Below are 24,069 nucleotides of genomic sequence, written 5' to 3'. Positions count from 1 at the left end.
ACACAATACCTTTATTTTATTTATTTACTTTTATGTGGTACTGAGGATAGAACCCAGGGCCTCGCACATGCTAGGCATGCACTCTACCGCTGAGCCACAACCCCAGCCCCTGTGAGGACAGCTTTTGAACAGCATTTAAAGTGAAATATTTAGCTGGGTATACCTATAATACCAGTGATGGTGGAGATTGAGGTAGGAGGATTGTAAATTCAAGGCCAACCTTAGCAATTTAGCCAGACCCTCAAAACTTAGCAAGGCCCTCTTTCATAAATAAATAAATAAATAAGAGCTGGGGATGTGGCCCAGTGGTTAAGTGCCCCTGGGTTTAATTCCCAGTACCCAAACAAACAAACAAACAAAAACACCCAAAACACATCTCACAAAATAGATTTCTCAAGTAGTATTTGCAACTAAAAAACTTATGTTAAATATGAGTAACATATGCAGATTTACAACAGAAAAATCCTATGCTCAGTCTGTGTTGGTGCTACCATCAGAAATTCAGAACCATATTTATGTTCCTTAGAAGAAAGAAATTTGCCAATTGTTATCATTGAAGTTTCATGATGGGAACCAAGATAATTAAAAAAAAATAGCATGGGCACTCTTTTACTTAAGAGTACAAATTTAGATGTTGGTGAATTGTATGTGTGTGTATGTTGGGAGGGGGTAGTTCTGGGGATCAAACCTGGGCTTTGTGTATGTTAGGCAATAACTTTATTACTGACTTATACCCTCAGCCCCATCACAATTTTGGACACACAAAATCTTTATATAAGCCAGGCATGGTGGTGCATGTCTGTAATCCCAGCACTTTGGGAGGCTGAGTCAGGAAGATCACAAGCCAGCCTCAGAAATTTAGCCAGGCAACTTAGAAGACCCTGTCTCAAAATAAAACATAAAAGGGGCTAAGGATGTGGCTCAATGGTTAAGCGTTCCTGGGTTCAATTCCCAGTACAAAACAACAAAGTCCTTTACATAAAAATATATAATATACTTATCATTTTTGAGATTCAAAATGAATACAGCCAAGGGCTAGGGGTGCAGCTCAGTGATAGAGCACTTGACTAGCATATGGTGAGGCCCTGGGTTTAAGCTCAGTACCTCTAAAAATGAAAGAATAAAATAAAAATTTAAAAAGAAAGATGAACAAAAATATGTGAAACATATAAACTCAGGTTCTTTCTTTCTTTCTTTCTTTTTTTTTTTTTTCCTTTTTCTAGTACTGGAGATAAAACCCAGGGATGCTGTACTACTGAGAGACATCCTCAGTCTTTATTTTCAGACAGGGTTTCACTAAGTTGCTGAGGCTAGCCTCACTGGGATTATAGGCCTTGTCACCATGCTGGGCAATTTTTTTTCCCCTTTTTTGCAGTGTTGGAGATTGAACCCAGGCATCATGCATGCTAGGCAAGCACTCTATCACTGAGCTATATCCCCCGGGTCAATAAATTGTTATTCAGCATCTCTGTTTCAGACCCAGTGCCTAGTTTATAATGGTAACTATCTCAACCCCAGAGCTATTTTAGGAAAGGCAGACATGTAAACATATAATTACACTTGAATATGAAGAATATTAGAGATATGTGTGTATTGTAGAGGTCTATGAAGGAGAGAATGGGTAATTCTGCTTATATGGTCAGGGAAACTTGGAAGAACAGATGTTTGTACTGGGTTCCAATGAGTGAATAGTAGTAGTTTTCAAGAGATAGAAGGGTATTGGGTAGAGGTTGTAGCTCAGTGGTATAGTGCTTGCCTAGCATGTGTGAGGCACTGGGTTCGATCCTTAGCACCACAATAAAATAAATAAAATAAAGGTATTGTGTCCACTGACAATTAAAAAAGCTATCTTAAAAAAAGAGATAAAGAGGTATTTCATGAGCAGAGGCATGATGGTAGAATAGCATGGTTCTTCCAGAGAACTGTAGGAATTTGTTATGGTCGGGACGAATAGTAGGAATAGAAGAATTAAGTTTATATTGTATTTTTTGAGAAAGAGAATCAAGTCATTAAAGATTTTAGGAAGAGCTTAACATGGCAAAACTGGAAGGCACACTTGGAAGGGTACTAGATGAGAGATATTAAATTACGTCCATAGTTAAGGGGCAGTATTATACTGACTGTGAGTGATGAGGAGGGAACGCAATATTAACAAGTTAGTAATCAGTTAGATTTGTCTCTTGGTGCAGAATGGGAAGTACAGAATCATGTCCAGATTCCTAACCTGAGTGATTAGTTTGATGGTGATTCTATTAAATAGGATAAGTCAGCCAAAAATAATGGAATAAGCACATTTGTGGGAGAATTATTGTAGGATCCTCAGACAGAGAAGTTGTTAGTTCAATAGTGGTTTGCAGTTTACCAAAAAGATTTGACTTGGAGACAAATAGTGGGGTCCATGAATTGCCTAGGGAGAGTATGTAGAATTAGGACAACCTGGGGGAAGCTTCATAGAGGGGGCAATAGTAGACTGTCCGGTTTTCTGAATTTTTGAAGTGAACATATCTGTGTAAGAGCACATAATTTAAGAAAGTGTATCACCAGAGTCCCATAAGTCCCATTTTATTTTCTCCTTTTATCTCCCCTGCCAATCATCTTTTCTCTGAAAAAACCATTCTGATTTTATTTTGTCTTTCTTTGGTGATAAGTCAAAACACATTTTTCGTATGCATGTTTGTCATTTCAGTATCTTTTGTTGAAGCCTCTCATTCATTTTTCTTTGGGATGTCTATTTGTGTGTGTGTGTGTGTGTGTGTGTGTGTGTTTTGGTAGTATGGGGATTGAATTCAGAGGTGTTCTACCACTAAGTTATATCCCCAACCCTCTTTACTTTTTATTGCAAGTCAGAATCTCACTAAATTGCCTAGGCTGACCTTGAATTTGCAATCCTCCTGCCTCAGTCTCCTGAGTGGCTGGGATTACAGGTGTATGCTACCGTATTGGCAGGGATGTCTGCTCTTTTTGTTTGTTTATTTTGTTTTGTGGTACTAGGGAATGAGCCCAGAGCATTTTATTTTGTGGTACTAGGGAATGAGCCCAGAGCCTCTCATAGGCTAGTCAAGTGCTTTACTTCTCAGCTACATCCCCAGCCTCAGGAGTGTCTACTCTTTATTTATTACTTTGTAGGAATTCTTTATATTTTGGTTACAAGTCTGATTGAAAAAATATGGAGACATATTTCATATATTTTTCTCCCATTTCCGTTATTTTTTATTCTACACTTTTTTTTGGTTTTGGGCATTGATTCCAAGGGCATCATATGAGCCACAGAGCTACATTCTGTCCTTTAAATTTTTATTTCTTTTCTTTTGATACATGGTCTTGCTAAGTTGCTTAAGACCTTGCTAAATTGCTGAAGATGGCCTCAAACTTCTGATCCTCCTGCCTTAGCCTCCCAAGTCTCAGGGGTTACAGGCACATACCACCTCATGCAGCATTGATTCACTTTAATTATATCTTTTGGTAGATATTCACAATTAGTCCAGTTTATTAATGTTTTCATTTATGGTTACTGCTTTTGTGATCTGTTTAAGAAATTGTTGGAGCTGGGGGTTAGTTCAGAATGTGTATTTAGCATGTGTATTTGGCTTGTGTGAGGCCCTAAATTCAATCCCATAAATAAGTAAATAAAACAAAATAACCAAAACTTAAAAGGAAGAAAAACTGTTGCTTGTCCTAATGTCATAAAGATAAATTCCTGTGTTATCTTTTAAAGGCTATATTATTTACCTTTTCCATTTAGACTTATAATCCATCTAGAATTGATTTTTGTGTATTGTATTATAAGAGTAAAATTCTCTTTTTTCCATATGGATTCTCAGTTGATCTAATACCTTTATATCCTTTATTGAAAAGACTGTCCTTTCATTACTGCAGTGTTACTGCTTTCATAATTTTAGTGACTATTCATATGTAGATCTGTTTATGGACTTTTAATTTTGTTTGTCTATGTGCTTATCCTTATATGACTAACCATACAGTCTAATTACTATAGCTTTATAATAGTTCTTGATGTCTGGTGATGTAAGTATGCTAGAGATTTGTTGTTGTTTGTTTGCCACCCAAATTCCTTGGCTTTCTTTTTTTTCCCCCTTTTTTTGGGGGCGGGGACACCAGGGGTGATTGAACCTAGGGTTACTTAACTACTGAGCCACATCCCCAGCTATTTTTATTTTTTATTTTGAGATAGGATCTCTGTAAGATGCTTAGGGCCTCCCTAAATTGCCGAGGCTGGCCTTGAACTTGTAATCCTCCTGCTTCAGCCTCCTGAGCTGCTGGGATTACAGGCGTATGCCACTATATCTGGCTTTCTTGGCATTCTTGGCCATTTACATATAAATAGAAATTTAATTCAAATATTTATTTATTTGAATTATATAAATTTATATAAATTTTCTTGGTTTTCTTATATTTGGGATTGCACAGGGGCTCACCTCTGTCTTCTTTGCTAACTAAATATATTTTTATTATGTGCTAGAAACAAAGATAGGTATTGGGAACATAGCCATCAAAAGAAGCTACACATGGTGTACACACCTATAATAGTGATTGGGGAGGTTGAGGCAGGAGTATTGCAAGTGAGACCTCATCTCAAAAAATAAAAAGAGGCCAGGAGTGGTGGCATACACCTGTAATTCCAGTAACACAGGAGGCTGAAGCAGGAGGATTCCAAGTTCAAGGCCAGTCTCAGTAATTTAGTGAGACCAGCTCAAAATAACAAGTAAAAAGGGCTGGGGATGTAGCTCAGTGGTAAAGTGGCCCTGGTTAGATCCCCAGTACCAAAATAATAAAAATAAAAAATAAAGAGGGCTGAGGATGTAGCTTAGTAGTAGAGCCCTTCTAAGTTCTATATCCAGTCCCTCCCACCCCAGACACCCCAAAAGGCTTGATCCTTTCTTACAGTTGGAAAAACCACTCACATAGGGTGAGATGAGAAAAGAGGGCCAAGAATGGACTCCCAAGAAACTCAGTATTAAAAGTCAGCAAATCTTGGTGCAGTGGCCCATGCCTGTGATCATAGGTACTTGGGAAGCTGGGGCAGGAGGGGATAACAAGGAAGCCAGCCTGAGTAATTTAGCAAGACCCTGTCTTAAAAAAAAAATCTAGGGATGTGGCTTGGTGGTAGAGTGTTCCTGAGTTCAATCCCTAGCACTGCAAAATAAATAGGTTTTAAAAAAAATAGCAAGATGTGGTGACGTATGCCTGTAATCCCAGTTACTGGGGAGGTTGAGGCAGGAGAATCACAAGTTCTGGGCCAGCCTTACCAAATTAGTGAATCTGTCTCAAAACATCAATAACAAACAACTTAGAGAATGTAGATCAGTGGTAAAAGGCCATGGATTCAATGCTCAGCACCATGATACTGATGATGATGATAATGATAAAGCTAAATAAAATAAAGTCAGTTAGCAAAGAAGACAGAGGTGAGCCCCTGTGCAATCCCAAATGTAAGAAAACCAAGAAAGGACAACATGAAGGAGGCAAAGGAAAAGGAGTGTATTCAGAGAGTGTGGTCAGTTATATCAATGTTGCTACAAGGTTAAGAAAGACAAAACATCCATTGGACTTAGCTCAGAGTGCCACCTTGGTGAGAAGCAGTTTCTGAAGGGGTGTGGGGTGTGTGTTTTTATTAGATTATAAGTCTTGGATTGGAACAAAGTTCCCCATTCATTTAGTTTAATTAATGTTATTTCATTGTGATAATAAGATGATCTGCATACTACTGAATATCATAAAGGCCAAAATGTTTTTCTCTTTTATGTCACTCCCTTTCATATCCATTCTTACAACTGATGGAAGAATGTTCTTCTAAGTGAAGTATGATTTAATACTCAAACTTTGGTTGTTTTAGATAATAAAAAAACTATATCTATTTTTCCTTTTATGCATATCAGCAAGCATTTATGATAGCACACACCTGTATTCAAAGTGATTTGGGAGGATTGCTAGAGTTCAGGAGTTATAGGTCAGCTTGGGCAACATAATGAGCTCTTGCCTCAAAACAAAACAAAACAAAAAGCATATATAGAGCAATCACCAACTACCTAGACTTACAAGCTCTGTGCTAAGGGTATAAGTAGGGAAGGAAGAAGAAGGAAGGAGGCCCAGAAAGATGTGTTTGGCCCATATATATCTTGGTGAGTTGACTCTGCAAATTATTTTACAAACTTTTTTTTTTTTTGTACTGGGGATTGAACTCACAGGCACTCAACCACTGAGCCACATCCCCAGCCTATTTTGTATTTTATTTAGACTTAGGGTATCACTGAGTTGTTTAGCACCTTGCTTTTGCTGAGGCTGGCTTTGAACTCGAGATCCTCCTGTCTCAGCCTCCTGAGCTGCTGTGATTACAGGCATGTGCCACTGTGCCTTGCAGACTTTAATCACTGCTCAAAAGGGTTTTATAATTAAGTTCTGTGACCTGAAAACAATTTCAGAAAGTGAGCAGGCATGGCAACACATTCCTGTAATCCTAACAACTTGGGAGGTTGAGGCAGGAGGATTGTAAGTTAAGGCTAGCATTGACAATTTATCGAGACCCTGTCTCAAAACAAAAATGGCTTGGCACATAGTTCAGTGGTAGAACACCCTTGGGTTCAGTCTCTGGTACCACACACATACACACACAAAATTTATTTTTTAGAAAGTTCCTCCTTCTTGGCTAGATAAAAATCAGGATTTCAGTAGAGAAGGGCTTTTGTCTTTGTTGAAGGTCCCTCCCTAATTTGTTTTCTTGGTTTGTATTTATACTTTGGTATATATGTTGGAATTATCTTCTTTTAATTTTAATTTTAAATTAGGGTGCTTATTTTAGGAAAGGCAGAACAGAGATTAGTTCATTTTCATATACAATAAAAACTTCAGTAAGTATGGGCAGTGCTAATTATTTATCATTTATCAAGGGTCAGGACCAAAGCTTATCTTTCTCCATTGCATGCATTATTAGTAGACCAGCACTTGGGTTCAGGTGAATTAATAGAGGTTCAAGTAAACCATTTCAAGCACATCTGAATAACTTACAAATTTCTGCTTTACTGATACAGTATTGACATATTAATTTCAAATAATTTTAAAAACATGTTTCTTAAAGTTAGGATTTTATGAGGATACTTTTTTTTCTTTATGTTGAGAACTTGTAAATGTACTAGAAATTTGATAGGCTAGCAGAGTCTTCAGAAATAAGATTAACCTTGAGTTGATTCTCCAAGACTCTGGAATGCAAGGTGAGTCCAACACCTTGTCAAAAGTGAGGATGGGAAAGGGGGCTGGGGTTGTATCTCAGTGATAGAGCACTCCCCTAGCACATGCGGGGCCCTGGTTTCAATCCTCAGCACCACATAAAAATAAATAAATAAATAAATAAGTAAAATAAAGATATTGTGTCCAACTACAGTTGAAAAATAAATATTAAAAAATAAGTGAGGATCCCCCTCTCCCCACTGGGAATTGAACCCAGGGCATTGTTCTACCACTGAACTACACCACCAGCTCTTTTAATTTATTTTTAAAATTTTGAGACAGGGTCTTGCTAAATTGCTAAATTGCTGAGGCCTATGATCATCCTCCCTCAGCCTGTGGGATCACTGGGATTCTAGGTGTCACCTCTGTTCCCTGTTACAAGTGAGGAGGGGATGTCTTTCCTTCCTTCCCCCCTCCCTCCCTCCCTCCCTTCCTTCCTTCCTTCCTTCTTTCTTTCTTCTTCCTCATGGTGGTGGAGGGGATTGAACCCAGGGGCATTTTACCACTGAGCTACATCTCAGCCCTTTTATTTGAGACAGGGTTCTTGCAGAATTGTTGGAGGTCTCATTAAGTTGCTGACATTGGCATTGTGAGCCTCCTATCTCAGCCTTCCCAGTCTCTGGGATTACAGGCATGTGCCACATACATTTACAGGTGACACTTCTTTTTTTTTTTAATTTTAATATTTATTTTTTAGTTATCAGTGGATACAACATCTTTGTTTTGTATGTGGTGCTGAGGATCGAACCCATGCATGCCAGGCGAGCGCGCCACCGCTTGAGCCACATCCCCAGCCCCGGGTGACACTTCTTTAGGAAGACAGAGGAAGAGAAAAAAAAAAAAAGGAAATATAAGCTTATAAATTATGGTCACAACAGTAATAAGTAAGTGTTTAGTTATTTTACACAGAGCTTTTGGCACATTCATTCAGAATGATTCTTCTTTGATTTGTTAGGTCCCCCCCCCCGCCCCCCATAGTGATAGAGTGGAACATACTGGCCTGTAATCCTAGCAGCTCAGGAGGCTGAGACGGTAGAATCACAAGTTTGAGGACACCCTCAGCAATTTAACAAATCCCTAAGTGCCTTAGTGAAACCCTGTCTCAAAATAATAAACAAACAAACAAATAAATAAAAGATTGGGGGGATCAACACACCAAGACCCTGAATGCAGGTGCCAAGGTGACCCAGGTGCAGGAAGCTGCTGGGACCAGTGGCAGGGTTTAGGGCAGGAATGAAACAGTTATGTGCCAAGGCCTTTATCTCATTTAATTTCTTCAAACAATGCTTGAAAGTAATATTTTGCCCCATTTTACAGATGAAGAAACCAAGGCATGTATCGCTCAAGAGGTGATAAGGTGATTTTCCGAAGGTCACATAGCTGGGAAGCAAAAAAAACTGGAATTTTTTTTTTTTAAAAAAAGGTCTTAGGTTGTAGCTCAGCGATAAAGCACCCCTGGGTTCAGTTCCCAGTACCAAAACAAACAAACAGGAAAGAAAAATATTAGAGGCAAAGACTACTAAATGGGGCAAATTAGTGGTCTGTGGTAATACTTTAGTTCTAATTGGTGAAGAAGGAAAATAAAAAATTAAGACAGTTAAAATGATGTTTAACATTTTCAGCTCCATGTTCAATCAGCATAGTCATCAGCTGACATTTACTCTGAACCCCTTGGGTGAATGGCACTAAACCAGATTCCACAAGAAATATTATATTCTGCCTATATGAGCAAATCAGCAGTTGAACTATTGCTCTTAAAAGCTATAGATTATAACAATTGATGTTAATATATTGTGAGATTTCAGCCTTAGAATCATGAGGTCAAAATACAAAAAAATACCAAAAATTTTTAACAGAAACTACCTACTTTTTGTACTGAATAAAGAAGTCACTATCCTATGAAGTGAAATACTAAACATGCCAAGTTATTAGTATTTCAACAAATATTATTTTAGTATGAAAGTGTTGAATTTTATTTGATTAATCATTGTATGAATAATGCAAGGTAAGCTTTCATTTTGACAAGTAAAAATAAGGAGGTGAGTTGATTTAGAGCACATTATGTAAAATCTTAAAATAAGTGGTGCCTACCTTGAAAATTCAAAAGAAATTTTGGTGGATGTCAAAAATTTGTTATTAAAACCTATTTTTACCTGACCTCTGAGGTTAATATCACATTTTGTATTAAGATGCTTTTCATTCTATATTAAAAATGTTTCCTTTAAATATGATTAGATTTTAAGTATTCACCATTCCCCATCCCCCACACCCTTGTTTATTCCTCCTCACCCCAATCTCTTTTACTCTGGTAGGGTGCCTATTGCTGGCTACCCAGTCATTAATATTCTAATACCATTTAAGGTAGCTCTGCCGGGTATATTTATTTTGAATCCTACAATCCAGTTTCTCTTTTAACCTGGCTTCCTAAATCAAGTTGATAAACCAGTTTATTTTTCTTCCTCTTCATTTCAACAACTCATGGTTTAGATTGGCTAGGAGGATATATGCAATCCGGGAACAACCTCTTTCCCTTGCAATATGTATTTTAGAGGCTTCCTCCTTTCCTGGCTGAACGTGCTGAAGTCAGGCAGAGTACCTTGTGAAGGACTTCAGCCCCCACAGTTCCCTGTGTGCGCATGCCCTCTCTTCTTACAGTTGTCAAAGTGCTTTTGCCAGAGCGGTCACATAATCAACCTGAAAGAAGAAAATAAATACCGTATACTTTAAAATTTTATCGATCCTTAAAAACTGGACACTCAAAGGTAACTGCTACTACAAATTTGTTACTTGAAATTGGGTTAATGCATGTAAAAGCCGATCTATTGTGTGTGTGGTGGGGGAGGGGAAGGAGGTATCTATTTCTCAGACTTTGCTGTAAATAAGCAAAATAAACTCCAAATCAAACAAACTATACAGGCAGTTATTGAGAGACATTGCATGTTAACTTTGTAAATTTCATCTTAATCTACCTTTTGTTTAAAGGGTCTTATTTATTAAAGGTGGGTCTTGACCTTGACAGAGTGAATTTATGCAGAAAGTGAAATTTTTATCTTTAAGGAGTATTGAGAAATGTGTTCCTGGTATAACATTTCAAAAATTCAATGAGTTTTTGAATTTCATAATGAAATTATGAAATATTTTTATTCCAGTTTACTTCTTTGCCTTTTTTTGCTATAATACAGCATTAATTTTTTCATCGATAGCATGTAGTTTAAACTGAAGGTATTAACAAAAAGCATTGGATCCAGAAAAGCTGGATGATATTAAAACTATAATCAATGTGTATTTCAGCCATATGATGATATGGCTATTATAAAGGCAGTTCTAGCTCACTGGAAGCAGCTCAAAAACCAGAATTATAATGATTTACTGCAGCATTGTTTAAACCAAGTATGAAAATGTCTCCTTCTATGACCATCTTCTTTGGCAGTGATAGAACTTTGTGCTGTCTGAATCTAAGGTTCACTTGCCTCTTTGTGTTGTATTTTACAATACTGATCAAAACCCTTGTTTTAGACCAAGAGAAGTGAGGAACATAAAAGCAATTTTAAGTAGGTTTTATTGGTATTATCTGGCAATATGTGATGTATGGTATATTTGATTGGGATTCTTTTTAGGGGAAGGGGAGAAGCAGGGATTTGAGAAGTAGAAAGAAGAATCAGGTGGCTGTGAAGCATTTGCTTTTGCCCACTTTTTTGTGTATGAAACTTTGACATGAAATACCAATTAAGCATTTTTGATGTCTTTAATAAAATAGTGGAGCTACTTTTAATGTAATTTCTCAGTTGGACATCTTTTACTTAATAGTTGAGTAATAATATCTCCATTTTATAGTAGTTATTAGTCATTAGGATATCCAAAGGCAGCTTCTATGTGTATCAAAATGCCCTTTTACAAATGTCCTAAGAAAGATGTTCTCCAGTACATGTTAATTAAGTAACTATATTAAATATATTAATAACTTTGTTGCAATTGTACTGAATCATCATCTAAAAATAATGATATGTTTGGTCATATGCTCCTTTAACATTTCAAAATATTTGTTTGCACAGTCTCATCCCTGTAATATTTGTATATCTAAAGTAATTAACATGAAAGGAACAAGCTAACTCAATGGTAACTACATGTATGGAAATCTCTTGGTTTTGAGCAATTACTATTTTCATCTTGAATAAGAAAACAGGCTGTATGACAGAGGTGAATATAATTCTATGCGAAATGGAAAATACCATACACTCCTTATATGGCTACATGAAGCAGCGGTGGCAATGCACTATAATTACAATGTATGAGAATTTGGGACTTTGTACTCCTCTATTTTTAACACTTTTGCTAGCATATGGTAATTCAGGGTCATCAAACCATAGTTTTCCACTGCTAATACTAGAGATAAGAGAATGGATTCTAAATTTGCCAATCTTGTGACCAAGGAGGCAGCAGGAGGATTCAAAAATGAAATCTAGCAACCCAGAATTATCTTGACTGTCTACTTAAATCTCAGACGGATTTTTTAAAGCCCCGCCCCCAGTCCATCTAACAGTCGCCTCCCCCCCCCATGCTCTTTCCCTCTCTCTCTGACCTCAAATCCAACTAGAAGCATTTCTCCACTCTGCAGAGAAATTCTCAGGCTCCTGTTGAGACCTGAAGCACTGAGAAGCCAGGAAATCCTCTTGTGCGGCAGAATTGGAAACAAGAAAATTGGAGATTAAGCAGAAAAACCATAATCCTTAGAGTAACAAGAAGCAAGCACTTCCAGACGTTTCAGTAGGTTTCACCTTTTTAAAAGCGGTGATATAATATATATGTGTGTATATATATTATTTTTATAAAATGTCTCCCAACAAAATGGAGTAGCTGCCGCTACTGCGAGGCCAGAGAATGATTGTGCAGCTGAGTCCTTCTAACAAATGCCAAGGATTTCCTCCCTCGTGCTGGTTAGCTGTAGCTAAATGAAACAATTATCGAGGCAAGAAAGCAGTTTGTTAATCAAGAGGTTTAAGACGGCCGTTTTCTTTAAAGTGCTCGAGCTGAGGAAGGGGGAAGAAAGGGTCGTGTGTGTGTGTGTGTGTGTGTGTGTGTGTGTGTGTGTGTGGTGTCTTTTTAACCTTGCTGAAGGACGCAGCAGTATTTATTGACGTATGCAAATAACTTGGGGAGGGTGGTGCTTGGGAAAAAACAGGAACCAGAATCAGTTTCTCATTGCAGGGTGAATGCTCTGAGTTCCGGTAAAGGGAAAAGAGACGTGGCGAAATTGCTGTCTTTCTATCTTATAAGCACATCTCTCACTAATACAGAAAAGGAACCAAGACATCAGAAAGGGTGAAGACGCTCTCACAGTATTTTTAGAGACCTTGCTTGTGTTCCCTCTCCCCAGCCCGACCTGTTAAATGGGAGATTATGGATTTGCTTGCAATTGGCTAATAGCGGTGGCACTGGATTTTCGCAAGTAAAACACCGCCCGCTTTAGCGAGGGGCATTAAGGATCACTTCGACAATAACGCATCTCTCTCTTTTTCCCGTTTCAGCTGCGCAAACCATGCAGGATGATTTACTGATGGACAAAAGCAAAACCCAGCCCCAGCCCCAGCAGCAGCGGCAGCAGCAGCAGCAGCCCCAGCCCGAGCCCAGCGTAGCCGAAGCCCCGTCCACGCCCCTCTCCTCAGAGACCCCCAAACCGGAGGACAGTAGCGCAGTGCCGGCCCTTAGCCCCGCCGCGGCCCCGCCGGCCCCCAACGGCCCGGACAAGATGCAGATGGAATCGCCGCTCCTGCCGGGCTTGAGTTTCCATCAGCCCCCACAGCAGCCTCCGCCGCCGCCGCAGGAGCCCACCGCGCCGGGCGCGTCGCTGTCGCCGTCGTTCGGCAGCACCTGGTCCACCGGCACCACGAACGCGGTGGAGGACAGCTTCTTCCAGGGGATCACCCCAGTCAACGGGACCATGCTCTTCCAGAACTTCCCGCACCATGTCAACCCAGTCTTCGGAGGCACTTTCTCCCCGCAGATCGGCCTGGCGCAGACCCAGCACCACCAGCAGCCGCCGCCGCCAGCACCGCAGCCGGCGCAGCCGGCGCAGCCACCCCAGGCGCAGCCCCCGCAGCAGCGCCGGTCGCCCGCCAGCCCTAGCCAGGCGCCCTACGCGCAGAGAAGCGCTGCCGCGGCTTACGGCCACCAGCCCATCATGACCAGCAAGCCGTCCTCGTCTTCTGCCGCTGCGGCCGCCGCTGCGGCAGCGGCGGCCTCGTCGGCCTCATCCAGCTGGAACACGCACCAAAGCGTGAACGCCGCCTGGAGCGCACCGTCCAACCCGTGGGGTGGCCTGCAGGCAGGCCGGGACCCTCGCCGAGCGGTTGGCGTAGGCGTGGGCGTGGGCGTAGGGGTACCCTCCCCACTAAACCCCATCTCTCCGCTCAAAAAACCCTTCTCCAGCAATGTGATCGCGCCTCCCAAGTTCCCTCGTGCGGCTCCGCTCACCTCCAAGTCCTGGATGGAGGATAACGCTTTCCGGACCGATAATGGTAACAGTCTGTTACCATTTCAGGTAATGCTCGGGTGCACCTGCACCCGTCTTACCCCTACCTTTCTTCTTCCTCCTTCTCTGCCTTTTGGTCGCCCCACCCGTTTTTACTTAAAAAGGGCAGCAATGTCCAGCGCCCCCCAAAGCCTCCTTTTAACTGAGGCTGTTCTACTCCCCAGGGGCGGGGATTGGGGGAGATGAGGTGGAGGGAACATTGTGTCTGCTCCGGGAATTGTGTATGTGCCTGTTGGAGTAGAAAAGAACCTTTTTCTTTTAGTTTATTTTCTCTTTCACCGTGATTGTGCTTCTCATTTGACCTCCTTTGACAAATAAAGCTGCAAGTGTATGGCAGGGTGCCGGATAGTCCCAGGATGAGTAGGCTGAGATTCCTATCATTTTAAGTGGCTACACATTTCAGGTTATGCAATCTAGGCTCAGGGTGCTGCCTGAAAGCCATCCACACCCAAACCACTGTGGCCTTACTCTTAAAGAGGTTAACAACTCTTTAGTGGTGCTATTTCAGATAGTTGCATATGCTCAATTAAACTAATGTGAACACATGTGTTTATGTCTCACTGTGGTGTTGGAAGCATTAATAACAATCGGCATATTTCCCCTGCCGGGAAAATTATGAGTGTGAGATTCCAATAAACACCCAGAACTATATCCAGACTGAGGTGGAAGAGTGTAAATTCTACGGACAAATATTCGCATGTTACCTAGAAGGATTTAGAATTTTTTTCCTTTGCAAAGGAGACAATAGGACACGACCTTCAGAGCCATATTGCAATGGAGTCTATTTGCTAGCTAGCACTGAAATATTTAAAGCTGCAGTGTCCTTCACCAGTTGGGTTATTTAAGAAGACAATGCAGATCAATTACACTATTTGAAACAGCAAAGTGAAAGTCTTGCAATTTTAATGAAAAATGAGTCTTGTATCTTGATAGAAAATGCCAATGAAAAAATCTAGGAAGTGCTCCAGACAAAAAGGTTGAATGGAGAGTGTCCTTATTTCTGTTCTTGCTTCTGATCCAGTTCACAGCCACAGCAGTTGGCAGTATCCTGGACATCTTGGATCAGAAAGGGGTAGTGAGGGGGAAGGTGTGTGTTCACACACTTACCCTTCACTTATGAATTGATTTGTTTGTAGGCTTTTAGGTCAGTTTTAAAAGAAAGAGAAATGGAGCTAGGATCAGATTGGGCCCAATTTCAGTGGTCAGAGAAATGAAATGGAAATCCTTTGACCCATGCTGAAAGATGACAGAACTGACAATTTGACAGAAATGAGATGTTAGGTACTCTTCATTTTGTTGCTTTTTACATTTCAGATGTTTAGGGTGGTCCCATTCATGAAGGAGGAGATAGGATTATTGATTACACCCCTCTCTAGGCTAAAGCAAGGATTTTTCTTGGAATTTCAAGGAAGTCCATGAAACCTCTATGTTGTGTAAAGGAGAGTTTCTAATGGAAGAGGATCTTACCAAATTTTCACAGGGATCTTTCGAGAGTGGGGGTTTTTAATATTGAGGTATATTTCTTCCCATCATTCTGAAGTTGGACTATTTTAATAAAATGAAGAGACACTGCAAGATAAGATTAGTTTGGTAAACAAAGGAAAGGAGGAATCTGCTTTCTAGAATTTGTTTTCTTTTGGGGGGGAGCAGGGCAGGGGAGGCTGTATTTGGTAGGCAGAGCCAACTGATTTTAACAATTACTCTTTTTATTCTCATGCTGTCTACCCAAGTTCAGTCTCAGAGGATAATCTGAATACAGTTTCTTTTCCTTTTTTTTTTTTTTTTTTTTGTTGTTGTTGTGGTTTAAGATGGAATCTTGTTGTGTTGCCCAAATTGGTCTTGAACACGAGGACTCAAGACCCTGTCTCAGCCTTCCCAGTAGCTGGTATCGTGTGGCTGGCTATTGAATGTAATCAATTTTGTATTATCTCCTGAAAAGGGGATTGGGAAGAAATTAAATCCACAAAATATCACCAAACCTGATCTTGACTAGTAGTATGGGGATTTCCAATTGTTTCTCAGCAAACCATTTACCAGTGATGCTAGTAAGAGCCAAATGCACTGGATTGAGTTTCTCTCTTGTCTCTTCATCTCTGATGGTACTATTGACTAGGCAAAAATGGTCAAAAGATTTGTAAGAATGATTTGAGTGAAAATTGAGCAGTATTTAATTGGTCTCAGGAAGAATTACATGCACTGTATGTCACATTTTGGTTTCTTACTTAAAATGGAACTTTAAGGTTTTGAAGCAATATTAGAACCAGAGGATCTGGGCTTGGTGGCACATGCTGATATCCCAGCTATCAGGAAGGCTAAGGCAAGAAGGTGATCTGAGCCCAGGATTTCTGAGCCAGCCTGGGAGTATATTAAGAACTTATCTCTTAAAAAAAAAAATAATGAGATGGGGTATAGTTCAGTGGTAGAGTGTTTGCCTAGCCTATGTAAGACCTTGGGTTCAATCTTCAGCACCATACAAAAATACAAAATAGTAAAATAAAAAGAAGCAGATAAATAGTTGTGCTTTGGATTAGAATTTTATCAGAGTTGGTTTGTGTCAATAACTATAATCAAGTATGTTAAAAAAATAAAACCTAGTATCTTACATGCAGAATGTTACGTGTTTGTGCATTTATTTGAATCATTTTTCTAGGGCTGGGGTGTAGCTCAGTGATAGAGTTTAGCATGCAAAAGGCCCTAGGTTCAATTTCAGCATATAGACTCCAAATGATTTTTCTAAAATAGTGAGAAATATCTTAAATATTTCTGATGACTTTTAATTTATTTATTTATTTTGGTACTAGGTATTGAACCCATAGGCACATGACCTGAGCCACATCACCAGTCCTTGTTATTTTTTTTTGTTTTGAGATGGAGTCTTGCTAAGTTGCCTAGGGCCTCACTAAATTGCTGAGGCTGGCTTTGAACTTGCAATTCTCCTGTCTCAGCCCTCCTGAGCCTCTGGGATTATAGTTATGCACTACCATGCCTGATGACTTTTTGAAAATTCATTATTTTGGCAAATATGATTTTTTTCTTCAAAACGAAGAGTTTATTTCATAGTATACCAACTTTTTATACACACACACATATATATAAAATTTAAAGAATATTTATCTGGTTTGGGGACAGAACCCAAGGGTGCTTTACCACTGAGCTACATCTCTAGCTCTTTTATTTTTTTGAGACAGGGTCTTGCTAAGTTGCTGATGCTGTCCTCGAACTTGTGGCCCTCTTGCCTCAGCCACTTGAGTCCCTGGGATTACAGGTGTGTGGTACCATGCCTGATTTAGTTTTATTTCTTATTTAACACACTCTTTTAAGCTAAAAAAAGGTTTTAAACAGTGATCTAATCTGAAGTATCTTACTATATTTTTTTAAGTCCATGCCTTACTCCAGTGCTTCTTCATTTTCTTTTTGCTATTTTCTACCAACACAGTAGATTTGAGTTTTACATAAGTGGTTTATATCATCTTTTACTTTCTTATTCTAATGAAGTTGATTGGTTTCCCTAGGTTGGAATAACTACTTCCTTAGTGATTACTTATATCTAAAAACTACCTCATTTTTATAAATAAGGAAACTGAGGTCCCAAGAGGTAGAGTGACTTGGAACTCTAACTTTGTTATTCTGTGCCCTTAACTTCCCTGTAGTACCAGTGTTGTCAGGTAAAATTTTTACTTTTTAATCAGGTTCTCTTTGGACTCTACTCAAAGGAATTTAGTGATATAAATATATAGAGAGATTATCTATCAGGCTGATTCCTCCTGGTGATGTACAAGTTGCCAAGGCTGGCCATGAACTTGCAATCCTCCTGCTTCTGCCTCCTGAGTAGCTGGGATTATAGGCGTGTACCACTTCACTTGACTGTTCTCCTTTTTTAAAAACTATATATCCTGGAAGTAATATAAATTGTCTAGTTTTTGCTTGCCTTTGAATAAGGATAGCATGACCTAGTTTTAAAACTGAAGACTTTTCTCTAATTGGTTTCTGAACTACTGCTCTAATGCAAAACCACTTAAGGTCCACCAAACCTCATAAACTGTTTCAGAACTTATTATGACATTGTTGATATGAGTGCCAGCAGAGTCACATTATCTGTATTCTACTTAAAAGAGAGTTGGTCGAGGGGCTGGGGCTGTAGCTCAGTGGCAGAGTACTTGCCTAGCATGCATGAGGCACTGGGTTCGATCCTCAGTACCACATAAAAATAAACAAAATAAAGGCATTCTGTCCAACTACAAAGAAATTTTTTTTAAATGGGGTTGGTGGGGCTGTGGTTATAGCTCAATGGTAGAGTGCTTGCTAACATGTTTGAGGTACTGGGTTCAATCCTCAGCACCACTTTAAAAAAAAAAAAAGGTATATGTCCATTTATAAGTAAAAAAATTTTTTTTTACCATACGATTTATTTTTATTTTTTTTGTCATACATGACAGCAGAAAGTATTTTGACATATAATACATACATAGAATGTACATACATCAATCATCTTGTCGATTCTATTCTGCTGCCCTTCCTATCCTCCCTACTCCTCTCCTCCTCTCCCATCCTTTCTCTCTATCCAATCTAATGTGACACACTTTTTTTTCTTTTTCTTATCACAACGTCATATATGTATTCTGTATAACAATGAGGTTCTCCTTTCATCTTCTGTGCAACTCCCCTTCTCCCTCTTTTTCCTTCTCACCTCTCTTCCCTATTTAGTGGTAGTCTTCTTATCATGCTCTTCCTCCCTATCCCATTTTGAGTCACCCCCCTTATATCAGAGAAGACATTTGGCATTTGTTTTTTAGAGATTGGCTAACTTCACTTAGCATAATCTGCTCTAATGCCATCCATTTGCCTGCAAATGCCATGATCTTGTTATTTTTTAGTGCTGAGTAATATTCCATTGTGTATAAATGCCACATTTTTTAAATCCATTCATCTATTGAAGGGCATCTAGGTTGGTTCCACATTCTAGCTATTGTGAATTGTGCTGCTATAAACATTGATGTGGCTGTGTCCCTGTAGTATGCTCTTTTTAGGTCTTTTGGGTATAGTCCGAGAAGGGAAATAGCGGGTCAAATGGTGGTTCCATTCCCAGCTTTCCAAGGAATCTCCATACTGCTTTCCAAATTGGCTGCAACAATTTGCAGTCCCACCAGCAATGTATGAGTGTACCTCCCCCGCCCCCCATCCTCGCCAGCACTTGTTGTTGTTTGACTTCATAATGGCTGCCATTCCTGTTGGAGTGAGATGGTATCTTAGAGTAGTTTTAATTTGCATTTCTCTGATTGCTAGAGATGGTGAGCATTTTTTCATGTATTTGTTGATTGATTGTATATCCTCTTCTGAGAAGTTTCTGTTCAAGTCCTTGGCCCATTTGTTGATTGGGTTATTTGCTTTTTTGTTGTTTAACTTTTTGAGTTCTTTGTATACTCTAGAGATTAGAGCTCTATCTGATGTTTGAGGGGTAAAAATTTGTTCCCAGGATGTAGGTTCCCTATTTACCTCACATATTATTTCTCTTGCTGAGAAAAAACTTTTTAGTTTGAATTCGTCCCATTTGTTGATTTTTGGTTTTAACTCTTGTGCTATAGGTATCTTATTAAGAAATTTGGGGCCTACCCCCTCATGATGAAGATTAGGGCCAACTTTATCTTCTATTAGATGCAGAGTCTCTGGTCTGATTCCTAGCTCCTTGATCCATTTTGGGTTGACTTTTGTGCTTGGTAAGAGAAAGGGATTCAATTTCATTTTGTTGCATATGGATTTCCAGTTCTCCTAGCACCATTTGTTGAAGATGCTATCCTTTCTCCATTGCATGGTTTTAGCACCTTTGTCTAATATAAGGTAGTTGTAATTTTGTGGATTTGTCTATGTGTCCTCTATTTTGTACCATTGGTCTACCAGCCTGTTTTGGTGCCAGTACCATGCTGTTTTTGTTACTATTGCTCTATAGTATAGTTTAAAATCTGGAATCTCGATACCACCAATTTCACTCTTCCTGCTTAGAATTACTTTAGCTATTCTGGGTCTCTTATTTTTCCAGATGAATTTCATGATTGCTTTTTCTATTTCTGCAAGGAATGTCATTGGGATTTTGAGGGGAATTGCATTGAATCTGTAAAGTGCTTTTGGTAATATGGCCATCTTAATAATATTAATTCTACCAATCCATGAGCAAGGTAAATCCTTCCATCTTCTAAGGTCTTCTTCTATTTCTTTCTTCAGGGTTCTGTAGTTTTCATTGTATAGCTCTTTCACCTCTTTTGTTAAGTTGATTCCCAGGTTTTATTTTTTTTTGAGGATATTGTGAATGGAGTAGTTGTCCTCATTTCCATTTCAGAGAATTTGTCACTTATATACAGGAATGATTTTGATTTATTGGTATTGATTTTATATCCTGCCACTTTGCTGAATTCATTTACTAGTTCTAGAAGTTTCTTGGTTGAATTTTTTGGGTCTGCTAGGTATAGGATCATGTCATCGGCAAATAGTGCTAATTTAAGTTCTTCTTTTCCTATATTTATGACTTTAATTTCTTTCGTCTATCTAATTGCTCTGGCTAGTGTTTCAAGAACTGTGTTGAATAGAAGTGGTGAGAGAGGGCATCCCTGTCTTGTTCCAGATTTTAAAGGGAATGCCTTCAATTTTTCTCCGTTTAGAATGATGCTGGCCTGAGGCTTAGCATAAATAGCTTTTACCATGTTGAGGCAATTTCCTGTTATCCCTAATTTTTCTAGAGTTTTGAACATAAAGGGATGCTGTATTCTGTCGAATGCTTTTTCAGCATCTATCGAGATGATCATATGGTTCTTATCTTTAAGTCTATTGATGTGAATTACATTTATTGATTTCCGTATATTGAACCAGCCTTGCATCCCAGGGATGAATCCCACTTGGTCATGGTGCACGATCTTTTTGATATGTTTTTGTATCCGATTTGCCAAAATTTTATTGAGGATTTTTGCATCTAAATTCATTAGGGATATTGGTCTAAAGTTTTATTTCTTTGAAGTGTCTTTATCTGATTTTGGAATCAAAAAAAATTTTTTTTAAAAGAGAGTTGGTTAGGAAATATTAGGTTTTCTATGCTACTGAAAACATTAATATAATAATATAAACTGTTTACTTCCGAACTACATGTTGAAAAGTGGTTAGCTTTATATAAACTGTTCACAACCTCATGGCCTTACAGTTAGTTATATACAAGTATGCTTCAGAAATGTAATATTGTTAGATATCCTCTGATAGGGACACAGTGTTTTACTTACATGACTTTCTTTGGTTAGCCTGTTTTGTTTACTTTCAAGGGTTGCATGAGTATTGGAACTAGTTGTCATCACTTAGGCGATTTTTTTGGTATTTGATCAGCAAGTATCAAAAGACTACATGTTGTTGGCTGCAATATGGAAAATTTAATTAAGTCATGTGGATTTTAGAGAATTAGATGGTGGAAAGCATAGAGTAGTGAATGACCTATGAAACTCGGAATGAAGAAGACACTGGTCAAAGCCAGTGATTCTCTGTCACTGGTGATAAAGGGACAAGTCTCTTATACAGTGATTCTTCTTCCTTGTCTGCAAAAATGGAGAGAGAAAAAAAGCATGCCTACTTTCTAATTTGATTTATGAGAGAATGCAATAATGTTATGAAAATTAGTTACTATTATAGGAATACTTTTATTACTCTTGGATGCTTGCCTGTTATACTTGTAGTCAGAGTTAGAATTTAATAGGAAGAATATAATTGATATCCAGTAGTTCAGAGTTAAATACTAGCCAATGGTATATGGAAGTGGGGAGGTAGCAGAGATACAAAGAGTATAAAAAGGCACTTTGTATATTGCAGCTACCTATTTTAGACAATCAGTCATGGTGTTCTGAAGGCTAGGGTGTACAGACTTATGCTTAAAAAATAATATAGGTTTATAACTACTTGTTTCTGCTATGACTAACTCACCAATGCAAGCATGAGAGTTTTCCTGTTCTAAACATTTTAATTGGTGAAGAGGGAAATGCTTAAACTCTCAATTTCCTGACTAGTGTTTAATTTTGGTAGTTCCAGAGATACTAAGGTTCTAATTTTTGAAACTCCTTACTACCACTTTCCAGGAGGCTTTGCCTGGCTCTCTCTAGGAGTGGATGTGTTGGTTAGAGATAGAATACAGGAAAGAACCCCAAGTTTGGAGCTGAGAATTGTGGTAATAAAGCCATGGACTCAAGGTGGTTTCCTGGGAATTTTGTTGTACTTGTAGTGGTAGCCAGACTCGCAAGGAATTTTTCACAGGTGGTTCTAACAACCTTGTGGGTAGCTTGTTACGTTGGGGATCAAATGCCCTATTTTACCTGTTAGACTTTGGTTCTGCTACATTTAATTTTGACATATTTTAAGTATTGTTTATAGGTGCTAAGAAAACTTCTTAATGTGAAACCATTCTAATATTTGTCTTTTTATTCAACTTGAAATAGAAAAGTACTAGTGAATTAAATACTTAGCAATTGGAAATAAAGCCTACCATTCTCTCCCAGGAAATACTATTGTATAATTCTCAGAAATAATTAATATGATACAAATTCATGTTGGCAAAACTCATAGGTGAGAAACAGAAATGGGCACCAAACAGCCTTTATGTTATTTGAGATGATCATAGAATTAATATACACAAAGGGAAGGAAACATTGAATACTGATTGTGTATGCATAATGGATAAATGAAAGTTTGTTTATACAGCCAAACAGCTTTATTCCTCAAGCATTCAGACTCATTTCAAGACCAATATCAAATATAGGAGAAAAAAATGTAGACTATCTTTAGTAATTCAAAGCAACAAATTAAATGGTCACTGCTACCAAGTAAACCAATAGGCAGAAGTGCCCGATACTTAATGTGTGTCTTCATGAATGGCTAAATGAAAGTTTGGGGCTTTAGCATATATTTAGAATGTGCAAGGCCCTAGGTTTAATTCCCAGCACCACAAAATGAATGAATGAAAATTTAAACCCAAATTGTTAGTTTTGTTTTTTATCCCTATAGTATTATATATTTATCATTTTTGAGACAGATTCTCCATTCTAGTATTTCTGTTTCTCTGCAAGGTATCCATGGAATACAGAAACACAGGTGAATGCATATAATTTCCTGAGGGACACCTACAATTTATAAAAAGAGAAAATATTATATGTGTTTCTAAATTATATGCACACCCCCATGGTTGCTAATCTGAGACCCTGTTGAGTGTTGGGCATGTTAAGAGATAAGCAACTTTTTGTTTTCTTTCTGTTTTTTTAGTGTTGGGATTTGAATCCAGGCATTGTACACACTAAATACTTGCTAACCACTGAGCTTCATCCCAACCTTTACAAGTAGTATTCTTGCTTCGACATAAAAGACAGTCAGTAGATGGTATAGGCTTATACCCTATACATTAAATTTTCCTTTCTTCTTCATTTTTTGATCAGCTTATTTTTTTGGAGTTAATTTATCCTTACATGATGGTCAAGTTTGTTTCTGATGACCCATGTCAAGTTATTAATAATAGAACTGACTAAAACAAGAGTCAGTATAATTCTGACAATAACAATTTAGAAATATTAAGGAGAAAATTCTCTGGTTTAAGAGGTTGGCAAAGAGCAAGTTATAGTAGGTCCATTTAACTAGCTATTCATTCTAGGCATGTTAAATTGGAAAGCAGAGATGAAAAGGGCAAAATATTTTCAATCTTAAAGCTGTAGTAGGGTTTAAAATTCCTTAGGGATGGGAATTTTTCAGAGGAAACATCTTAGTGATCTGACAATCTAATGCCCTACTCAAAACTATAGGAGTCCTAGTTCTTAAGTTTCAAATAAGCTACAATTGAAGGAGGCAAGAGGTAAATATTCCCAGAAGCCCCTCTTTTACAATCTGGTAAATAAATTTATTTCCTCCTGTGGACCAGAGAAATATAACTTAGATATATAGAGGATTAAAAATAATGAAGACCAATAAAGTTCATGACATATGAGGAAAAGCTAAGAGATTATTTTTAGATTTATTATAAATCTGTTTTTATGTTTACATTTGATTTTATTATTAGTAGGCTATTCAGTCCTTTGCCACATCATTGTTTGAAGCAGTTATAACCATTAATAGAATCTTGAGGTAATAGTTAAAAGGAGTAGCTTACATTTTTTTTTAATATTAGAGATTGAACCCAGCACTGCTCTACCATTGAGCTACCTCCCAGACTCTTTTTATTTTTTATTTTGAGACAGCCCTGGCTAAGTTGCTGAGGCTGGTCTCAATCTTGTGATCCTCCTGCCTTAGCCTCTGGAGTT

The 24,069-nt window shown here is 38.4% G+C and overlaps 1 protein-coding gene and 1 long non-coding RNA gene across 10 annotated transcripts in view; one reads left to right on the top strand and one right to left on the bottom strand.

Moving 5' to 3' along the window:
- The window catches only part of Cpeb3 (cytoplasmic polyadenylation element binding protein 3), a 208,803-nt gene that overhangs the window by 23,218 nt on the left and 161,516 nt on the right, over positions 1-24,069 (top strand). For 4 of the 9 annotated variants that reach the window (XM_048801753.1, XM_048801750.1, XM_048801749.1 and 1 more), the window contains exons 1-2: positions 9,868-10,001; positions 12,765-13,777. In XM_048801753.1, coding sequence (XP_048657710.1) covers positions 12,776-13,777 — 1,002 coding nt within the window. In that variant the 5' untranslated portion in view covers positions 9,868-10,001; positions 12,765-12,775. Of the gene's footprint in view, positions 1-9,867; positions 10,002-11,868; positions 12,004-12,418; positions 12,559-12,764; positions 13,778-24,069 lie in introns of those variants that run through there. The other 5 variants (XM_048801752.1, XM_048801751.1, XM_048801746.1 and 2 more) reach the window with 3 other exon arrangements.
- Positions 8,487-12,042, bottom strand: LOC125616435. Its single transcript, XR_007347065.1, has 2 exons — positions 11,819-12,042; positions 8,487-9,933 (listed from the first exon to the last, which is right to left on the bottom strand). It is a non-coding gene; the product is annotated as an uncharacterized LOC125616435 (long non-coding RNA).

This window comes from Marmota marmota, unplaced genomic scaffold, assembly GCF_001458135.2.
Source record: "Marmota marmota marmota unplaced genomic scaffold, marMar, whole genome shotgun sequence".
Taxonomy (NCBI): domain Eukaryota; kingdom Metazoa; phylum Chordata; class Mammalia; order Rodentia; family Sciuridae; genus Marmota; species Marmota marmota.
Note: the sequence above shows the minus strand (reverse complement) of the source record. Positions and strands in the feature narration are given on the sequence as shown.